At 40.9% G+C, this 10,486-nt stretch overlaps 1 protein-coding gene across 1 annotated transcript in view; it reads left to right on the top strand.

The window, feature by feature from the left end:
* LOC102314345 overlaps positions 1 to 4,729 on the top strand; it is a 36,085-nt gene extending 31,356 nt beyond the window's left edge. Inside the window, exons 8-9 of the mRNA XM_042214343.1 lie at positions 1,025 to 1,156; positions 1,240 to 4,729. Of these exons, the coding sequence (XP_042070277.1) occupies positions 1,025 to 1,156; positions 1,240 to 1,712 (605 nt within the window). The 3' untranslated portion in view covers positions 1,713 to 4,729. The remainder of the gene's footprint in view (positions 1 to 1,024; positions 1,157 to 1,239) is intronic.
* The last annotated feature ends 5,757 nt before the right edge of the window (positions 4,730 to 10,486 follow it).

Below are 10,486 nucleotides of genomic sequence, written 5' to 3'. Positions count from 1 at the left end.
GCCCAGTTAGGATAACCACATGTTTTAAGAGCCTCCTTTACATGTGCGTGTTCCCTCTTTTTTCCTTCAGGCTTAGAGGGAACATTTTTTGCCCGGTGGTGTAGGGTCCTGATTATTTCAAGTCTGTGTTCCAGAGGGTGATGGGAGTCAAAGAGGAGGTACTGGTCCATGTGTGTGGGCTTCTGGTAAATTTCAACATTGAGGTCTGGCACAGTCCAGGAAAGGCAAACAGTTGTCCTTTGTGTCTTCCCTGGTGAACTTGATGTTTTTAGCCACAGCGTTGATGTGTGCAGTGAAGGATTCTACTTCTTGGGTCTCGATATTGACCCATGTGTCGTCCACATATCTGTACCAGCGGCTAGATACTCTCCCGTTAAAACAGCCAAGAGCCTTTCTTTCCACCATATAAAGGTTGGCTACAATAGGTGACACCGGGGAGCCCATGGCACATCCATGTTTTTGTCTGTAAAAACCGTTGTTGTATTTACAATATGTGGTGGTAAGGCAGAGGTCTAACATTGTGCAAATCTGGTCGGGGGTAAAGCTGTTTCTGTCTTCCAAGAAGCTGTCTTCTTGTAGTTGTTTTCTGACAGTCTCCACTGTGTCCAGAGGCAGTACCTCCTCTTTGACTCCACCATCCTCTGGAATGTTTGTGTAATGTATGTATGGTCGGAAGGGCTCCAATTTCACTGCAGACAACTGCAAGTGACAAATAAAGGCTTCATTCATTCCTTCATTCATTCATTCACTGCCACCCACTGACATGAAAGGGTAATTACTCTATCAGTCACTGCGTTAAAAGGACAGATGCCCAACGATGATTTTATTATTTGTAGCAATTATTAAATTGTATTTTTTGGACGAATTAATTGAAATTAAATAATTTCCGTGATCTCTCACGGCACAACTCTGTGCCACGGCACAGTGGTTGGGAAACACTGCTCTAGATTAGCAACTTAACTAAGACGTAACTCATTACACCAGGGAAGTTTTTGATCAAACTGATCGAATGCTGTCCTTCTAGTGTCTTTGATGCTGCTGTTGTCCTCGGTAGCTGTTGGAATCCTGCTGCTGCTCCTGCTGCTGCTGTTAGTGGTTCTCATCAGGAGAAGACAACGACGAGCCAAGGAGCCTCTAGCTTTCATCCACAGTCAAAGTGTGTGCTCACAAATTTTAGGCAATTATTCATCAGATAGTTTGACTACATATTGACATTGTTTTCCCTTACTTGTGTTTCAGTTGTTGACCAAGTCGGGAATGCTTACCAGTGGGGAGACAGTGAGGGTGATGAAGACGATGCGCAGGACTATGTGAATGTTGATCTAATGGACACTAATGTAAAAATGAAAGGGGGAGCTGCAGGAGTGGATGAAGAGGGAAGCAATGACTATGAGGAGCCAGTGTGTAATGATGATCATGATTACAAGAAAGCAGGCCCCAATTGCATGAAGGCCTATGTGAGTGTAAGTGATCACAGAGAAGATGAAGATGATGTAACTAGTGATGAAGAAGACAACTATGAGAATGTATCCCCACCCTCGCTGTATGTATCACCACCACCACCACCAGGTGTAGATAATGATGATGAAGAAGAAACTAGTGATGAAGAGGACAACTATGAGAATGTATCCCCACCCTCGCTTGGTGTACATAATGATGAAGAAGAAGAAAGTAGTGATGATGAAGAGGACAACTATGAGAATGTATCTTGACTATCAGCAGTTCATCATCATTGATAATAACTTGACCTAAAATACAACTGCAACCAAAAAATCTTTTGGCCAATATGTTTAATTAGTTAGCTTGGTTTCCCGTAATTGTAACATACTACATAATATAAAAATATATAGATGCCTTTTATATAGATATAAAAGGTAGACTTGCCTTCTGGGTCTGAAAGGTGATGCCATTGTGGAAGCCACTTAGACATGAATTTTGTTTCTAATGGCCAACAGGAGGAGACTGCTTTTGTTGCAAAGGTGCGATCTTGTATGGAGGTCTGTGGCTTCCTTGCTGTTTGACCTCATGACCTTAAAACCTTTCTGATGTGTTTATGGCCTCAATTGCTAGGTTCAAGTTTAAAATACTGAACACACATGACTTTGTAAATAATCAACAACAACAACAACAATCTTTATTTATAGAGCACATTTAAAAACCAACGGCATGCCAAAGTGCTTAACATAAAACAAATTAACACAAGTATAATCAAAATCATAAAAACAAAAAATAAAAGTGTAAAATTATGTTCACAGGAAAAAGCCACCAATAGAAAAAAGTATAACTATAGCACATAACTATAGCACAATATTACTATGCCATCAAAACACAATGGCGATATGACATGCACAGCGCAAATAAAAGCATGATAGGAAAATTAATAAAATAAATCACTGCAAACAAGGCCAGCATTTAACCGGTAGAAAAAGCAAGATTAAACAAATACGCTTTAAGCCGTGATTTAAAAGATTGAATAGAGTCAGACGCCCGGATGCCAATCGGAAGGTTGTTCCACAACTCTGGTGCAGCCAGAGCAAACGCTCGATCACCTCTAGACTTCAGCCGAGATCTAGGCTGCACCAACAGTAACTGTGAGGATGATCTTAAAGCCCTAGCAGAAACATATGAGCTTAGAAGTTCCTTAAGATAGCTCGGTGCTATGTTGTTAGTGATTTTAAAAGTAAACAGCAGAATTTTAAATTGGATACGGTATTTCACAGGCAACCAGTGCAAATCAGCTAGGACGGGAGTAATGTGGGCAAACTTCCTAGTTTTGGTTAGAATGCGTGCAGCAGCATTTTGGACTGTCTGTAATCTATGAAGGAGGGCAGAGTGGAGACCAAAATAGAGTGAATTGCAGTAATCCAGCCTCGAAGTTACAAAGGCATGGATGAGCTTTTCCAGGTCTTTATGCGGGATATACTGCCTGGCCTTAGAAATAAGGCGGAGTTGGTAAAAACTAGATCTAACAACAGCAGACACTTGTTTATCAAGTTTAAAAGAGCTGTCAAGTAACACGCCCAGATTCCTAACAGTGTCGGAAAAGGAACTAGTGAGAAAACCAAAAGCATCACGAAGTTTGGCACGGAGAACGTTACTGCCAAAGACCACAATTTCAGTTTTCTTATCATTGAGGATAAGAGTATTTGCCAGGAGCCATTGCTTGACCTCACACATGCACTCTCAAAAACAATTCAAGGACAAAGCTAGGTCATCATTTAACTCAAAGTAGATCTGATAGCGATGTGATATTTCTCAAAGATAGTGCTTAAAGGAAGCATGTACAATGAGAACAGAGTAGGGCCTAACACAGATCCCTGAGGGACACCACAGCAGACAGGTACAGCGGAGGAAGAGGAAGTGGCCAAATGAACCAAGGAGAGCCAATTGGAGAGGTATGATTTAAACCAATTCAGGGCAGTACCCTTGATGCCTACAGTGTGCTCGAGTCTCGCCAATAGGATGTTATGATCAACCATATCGAATGCCGACGATAGATCCAATAGCACTAGGACCGAGGAGCGTCCATTATCGGCCATTATTAGAAGGTCATTAAGAACTCGGAGCAGCGTACATTAGAGTCAAAAGAAGTGTAAAGCAGGGTAATCTTTATCATGAGATTCACAAGTTGCTTGCTTCTGATTGGGCTCAGTTTCTCAGTCAGATCTGCAACATGTTCATGGTGCCCAGTTTTAAAACACCCAGACCAAAATGGCAAAATTGCTCAGCTTGAGGCTTCGCAGTAGGTGATGTCAGCCATGGGTGGGTTTATGCATACTTTATAAACATTCTAAGATGATCCCTTAAAACTTTCTTCTAATGTTAAAATTTTAGAATTTCAACAATTTGAATATTTTCTATGTAGTGTAAGAATTTATTAGCTGCCCTAAATATTAAATTCACCTGTTCTAGCTTTTTAGCCATGACTGTGAAGATCTCAACATCAAAAACCTGTTTTAGCCTTTTTTTCTATTCTTTGTATAACCTCAGTTAAGCTTATTGGCCTGAAATTTGCAGAAACCCTTGATTTACAAACAAAGCTTAATAGACCAAAAAACTCTATATCTTAATCCAGCTGTTGCTTGCTGTACTCATCCTGTAATTTTATGTTATATTTTTTGATTTCCAACATGATGCATTTGCACAAGTAACACGAATGTGTACTTCAGATGTCCGTGTACATATTTAGTATAGTCCTGGTGACAAGGTGTCAAATTTGATCCTGGAGAGGTAAATACAGTATATTTGTATGAACAGATAATGCATATTTTTATATTCAAACTCATGTAAGTTTTTTTTAACTTAATGTAAAGCAGTCACACAAACTTTATCTTTGTTGATCTTATCAAAACACATATTTAGCACCTTGTATCAACGATTTAGATGACAAGATGATTTCACCCTCATTTATGTCCTTACAGTCGACCTCTGGTATTCGCAGAGGTTAGGGACCACAGCCACCCTCAAATACAAATTCTCTATTTGTTATGAGTGCTCAGTTATGAGCAGCTGCTGAGGTCCGTTCTCGGTTTTTAGTCAATTTCTGATGAAGGAAAAAATAAGATACCATGTACACGGTTAGCATAAAGACTGCCAGTGTGAGGTAACGGTTAACCTGTGATTACAGAGAACAATAACTAACATGATTGAACATTTTTTGTTTAAACTAATAACAGCACATGGTCATTATAGCTGTCTCACATAAAGAAGGTCCTGGGTTTGAATCTTGGTGGTGTTGTCATGTTCTTGTTGTGTTTGCATTGATTCAGGTATTCCAGCTTCCTCGTACAGTTCAAAAACATACATGGGCTTTGGTAAATGGGTGATTCTGAATTGGCAGAAGGTATGAGTGTGTCTGGTTGTCTGGCTCTCAATAACAGACTGATGATCTGTCTGGGGTTTACCCCACTATTTGCCCTATGACACCTGGCATGATTGTACTTATCTGAAGGTTGGTGGTTCGATACCTGGCTGCTTCAGTCTGCATGCCAAATATCTTTGGGCAAGATGCTAACCACAAGTGGCTCCCTGATACATCTACTGGAGTATGAATGTGTGGGAATATTAAATAGAAAGCCCTCAAGCATAGAAAAAAGCACTGGGGTGAATAGCTGAGTTAGGCATGTTGTATAAAGTGCTTTGAATTACTCAGGGAAAGTAGAAAAGCACTATATGTCAGTCCTAGGGTGGAACATTTTCTGCAGGTGGAAGCGTATTAAATAATAATTTTGAACTTCACTGTAAAATCATGACCTTGATGTGACTTGATGATACAGCTGATGATACAGCAACACGGTTGAAAATAGTTAATGAATGCACACATCACACATTCACACATCCAGTTTAAAGTGCTGCTAGAATAAGTGAGAAAGAAGCAAGTCAGTCTGCAGTGTTTGAAGCACCAGAATGACTCTGAGAAAAGACTTACTGACCTTTTGTCACATTGAGGAGACAGAACAGAAGGACAGAAATTGCCATTCACTAGTTTGACCAGCCAGAATGGGTCTGGTCTTAAGAAGAACTTGGATGGACTGAGAGTCATCAAGATGCCCTAAACCAGCTGACAAACTATCTAACACAGGCACCCATTCTAGATTACCATGATTTTTCAGAGCCCTTTGTACTCCACCTCACAGCAGTGCCTGGAAGCTGTTTTATCGGAAACAAGCAGCCAAGATGAAGGTGTTACGCCCCTAGTCTAGGCATATAGAGACGCACATAAGGTTGGAGGAGAGAGAGGCAAGTACCTGCCCTGGTTCCCAAGCCAAACATTCGAAACCAGTTATGAGTAAAAAAGGTGATTTTATTTAATGTCAGGAAGCAACCCAGGCTAAAATAATAAACAAAACCACCTAAGTCACACCAGAGGAAACTAACTAAACCCTAAGATAGAAACAAAACAAACAAATGACAATACTATCCCTCACTTCCTAGCCCACAAAACAGAAGAAAACTGTTCGAAAGAAAAAGGCGGCTCACCCCTTCCGCTTCAGCCTATGCATACATAAGCACTGAGTTTACACCAGTGGCGGCTCTGACAGAGCACGCTTACACAGATACCAAGAAATGCAAAAAGTTGGAAACCAGGGCCGGGTCTGCGTCTGCTTTTAAAACTGCTCGCTCGTTTCTCTCTCCCGGGAGCTGTCAGAGCGGCTTTTTGAACGCAGTCACCTGTTCCACGGTCCAATCAGCAGCTCACTACTCTTCATTAGGGGAAGGACCTGCAGAGGGTCTTAAGCACAGCACAGACACAGAAACAAAGCAGCTCATACAGACTTCTTATGGCCACAGTTGTAACAGAAGGTCATTGCATATAATGCAAGGACATTAGCATCCCTTGAGAAAAATTGTCATATGCATTCTGGAAAGCTCCTTTCTTCCTCCGTAACCACAGGGAATCTGAGTTAGTCATGAGAGTTACCCCGTCATCGGTTGCTTCACAAAACCAACAACTACTTACCAAAAGCTCATGTTGTAATTTTACTTTTTACTGTCCAAATATAACATTGCTGGGAGATTTTAATAGCCACATGGGCAGAGCATCAAATTAATTAAAAAAATTTTTTTATATTTCCTATCTGGAGAATTTTGGCTTAGACTAATAAATACATGTTCCCACACACTCCAAAGGACATTTTAGACCTTATCTGTTGTACTGGAGTCCAAGCGATGAACTATGCTGTATCAGACATATCTTTTTCAGATCATAATTTAGTTTCATTCGGTGTTGGTCTCCAACTGTACAAAGGTAATCTAACATGCTTTCTTAATTTTAGAAACATTACAGGCATTGATTTATCAGTTCTTTCCCCTTGCATTGATAATTTAATGGCCATAGATGCTTCAGCTTCCACAAATGACTTGGTATCTCACTATAACAATGGATTTGTCAAACTCTTAGATACCTTGGCTCCTCAGAAAACTCAAACTTTTCCTTCCCCCATTCTGTCCCTTGATATTAATTTGAATTTTGCCAGCTTAAAGCTATTGGCCATCGCCTGGAATGTCTCTTCAGAAAAACTGGACTTACTATTCATAAGGACATGTATCTCAGTCATAAACAATACAATAGGAAAGAAGCTATTTCTCATGCTAAATGTGCTTGCTACACTACTATTATTCTGTGAGCTGAAGGAAACACTTGTACTAGATATGGTTACCATATACGTTCACTCTCTGCTGCAGTCTGTAATGAATTTATGGGGTTTTTTAAATACCAAAATTGCAAATCTTCATCAATAATTGTCCTCTTCTTTTGATATAATTAACTGTCAACTTTATTCTCACTTGGTTTTAGACTATTGTTAGCTTGAAAAACGTTATAGTTGGGGTTTTTTGTTTACTTAATTTAATTGTGTAAGGTGTGTAAGATGACCTCGAGGATCCCTTAGAAAACTCTAGAAATTTCTATAGCAGAAAGTGAAAAACAAAAACTTTTCCTATTTTCACAAAGTTACAGAGGTTTTATTAGAGACACATTTTTGGGAACAAAAACTAAGAAAAAAACAACACTGTACACGACTGGTTTGTAATAAGCAACCGAATAATGGCAAAAATAGAGATTATTGATGGGAAACTGGTATCAAAACACACTGAGAGTTAGAGCTGTAGAGGAAGTGCCAAACTGCCAAAGTAAGAGGGAATTCATTACATTTTTTTCAAAGGTGAAAATTGTTGTTTTTTGTTTTGTAATTGTTTATTCCTTAATTACTTTGTGGAGTATGAGTGGCCATAAGGGAACTTTTTATCAGTAGTAAAAACTGTAAAACCTATAAATATACAGTAAAATGTTCAAAATGTATGCTTGTGCTTGTTTGTGGTGAGCAGCAGATCAAACAAGTTAGGAATTATAAATGGCTTTAAGCACACATTCAGACCTGTGAGACTCATTCAGACACTCAGACACTGAGCCGTAGCCTCTGTGCTACATGTACAGTGAAAAATGGAGACTGGCCATCTCTTGGATTTATTTAAGCATCTTTGATGAATTTACTGCAATTGCACTTTGTTTGTGTAACTTGTGTTGAGTTACTTCAAAAAGCAGAACATCTGTGTGCAACCAATGTCGACTACTTAATTTATGTAAATCTAACATCTTGTCTGTTTTTCAGTGCACACGTTTCTGCATCTTTGTATATAGTTTATTTTATGTCATATAAAATATACAGGTGAGCCGTATGTTTGACACCTCTGGTATAGTGGTTTCCATATTCAGCTAAAAAAGGTGAAGGTCCTCAGTACACATTACTGAGTAAAATGTTTAAAATTACTTTTACAATTTTAAAATTAATTTTAAATTAAGCACACAAAATCGACAACGCACGATATGCTTTGAGGCAGCATCCAAGGAAGATGGTGTGTGTCTGTGCACACCTGTGTGCGTTAGCGCGCTTGTATTCCAAAGATTTCTCCATATAATTATCTGAAAGTAAATGTGGGGAGCCATAGCCCTCCGGAAGGGCCCTGACCGAGCCATGGGCGCCAGGCCCTGCCAAGCAACCACCGGGAGTGAGCACCGTGCACCCAGCCCCGGACACCGAAAACCACCAATGCACCAAGGGTTGAGGGTATCAGCCATTGGCAGGGAGTGTAGTGGGGGGAGATAGGCCCCCACACCTAGGGGAGCCTGAGATATTCCCAGAGAGGTGGAGTCTAAGACTCGACCTGACACATAGACACTCCCAGAGGGTCAATCCAGCCCCAGACCCAGGAAATGTTTGCTTTGGAGTGGAGACAAGCAGACCACCCCCGGTCCTGCAGCAGGGAGGCCCAGCATTCCAAGTGCATTAAAAACATGGGGGGACATGGTACTCTCTACCAGAAAGCAGCTGATGTTAGCATGCGTCTGGTGGCCATGGAGCCCAGTCCGACAAAGGGACATGGGCCCATCCTCCTATAGGCCCACCACCTGCAGGAGGCGCCGTAGGGGTCGGGTGCAATGTGTGTCAGGTGGCGGCCAAGAACGGAGGCCCTGGTGAGCCGATCCCCGGCTATATTTAAAACTAAACCAAACTAAATGAAACCTATGTTGTGATCACAAATGGACATCCATGTTTTTTTGTTTGTTTGTTTTTAATCAATTCCACATTGTTATTTTTGAGAGCCAAGTCTCCTGCTTGTGCTCCTTTCATCTGCTAAACTAGCCATATCTGCTTTGTACACCTAGTGGAGAGAGTGGACAGTTTCCGGTACCAGGGGTCTCCACATCACTCAGGACCTATCATGGACCTGTCACATTAACACCCTGGTTAAGAAAGCCTGCCAGTGTCTCTTCTTCCCCAGAAGACTTAGGTGCTTAAGCAGTTCTACTCCTGCACCATCGAGAGCATCCTGAAACATCTGCACCTGGTTTGGGAACAGCACCAAGCAGGACAGACGAGATCTGCAAAGAGTGATGCGCTCGGCCGAATGCATCCAATCAATCAGCGCTTTCTGACCTTCTGTCCATCTACACCAAGTGGTGCAAGAACAAAGCCAGGAAGATCATGATGGGCCTCTCCCATCCCAACAATGGACTCTTCTCACTGTTGAGGTCTGGGAAGCGCTTCTGCTCCCTTAAGGCCAAAACAGAGTGAAAGAGGAGTTTTGTCCCCCAGGCTATTTGGGACTTGAACCAGGTGTAGGACTGGACTCTCATACATCCCATCACCGCACACACTCTGTTTATTTGCACACTTCTTATAATCTCTCTCTTAAATCATTATTTGCACATTCTTTTTTACTGTAAATTTCTAAGGTAAAATCTGTAAATTTTGTCATTATCTGTAAATTCTTTACTGTCGTTTAATGGGCATTGCACAGCAATAAGCATTTCTCCACATATCGTATTGTGTGTGTGCGTGTGACAAATAACATTTGAATTTGAATTTGATCAAGGCTGTCTATCCCACTTGCTTCCACATAACACACCTGCTGCATCAAAGCCTTATCTGGTCTAATTGCAAGCCAGCTTACACTGACATGCATGCACAAGTCTGACTTATTTCAGTGATTTCACAAAGCTTATCTTCAACTTGGACCTCAAAAGGATGTGTATTGTGCAGGGCCGTGCAGAGAGGTTTAAAGGGGCGGGTGCTCAAAGTTAAAAAGGGGCACATTGAACCAGGCTGAATAACAACAACACACATTCATCAAGAATCTAATATGGGAAGGGCAGGGCTGTGTTTATCTGAGACTGTAGACATTAAAAAGTCCATAGGAGAGATGGTAGCTGATTAAACAAGTGCCATGAGATAATAACAAAATGCAAAGATTGGTGACAGCGCTTGGAACCATAAGGCAACAAAAACTCTGAGAAATAATTTAGGCTCTGCCTGTGAATCACTCTTTGCTTCTCTTCTTCCTTCCATCCCATCATTTCATATATCACTCTCCACTTGCTGTCTATGTGAGAACAAGGCACAACTTGCTATTGCAATAAACTATAATCTAATTATCCACACCTAACAACTCCAGCACTTAATCTAAAATAAAATGATGAGAGAAA

This window comes from Haplochromis burtoni, unplaced genomic scaffold, assembly GCF_018398535.1.
Source record: "Haplochromis burtoni strain Fernald_Lab_line unplaced genomic scaffold, NCSU_Asbu1 Contig_552, whole genome shotgun sequence".
In the NCBI taxonomy this organism is placed as follows: Eukaryota; Metazoa; Chordata; class Actinopteri; order Cichliformes; family Cichlidae; genus Haplochromis; species Haplochromis burtoni.
This window is presented reverse-complemented; position numbering and strand designations above follow the sequence as displayed.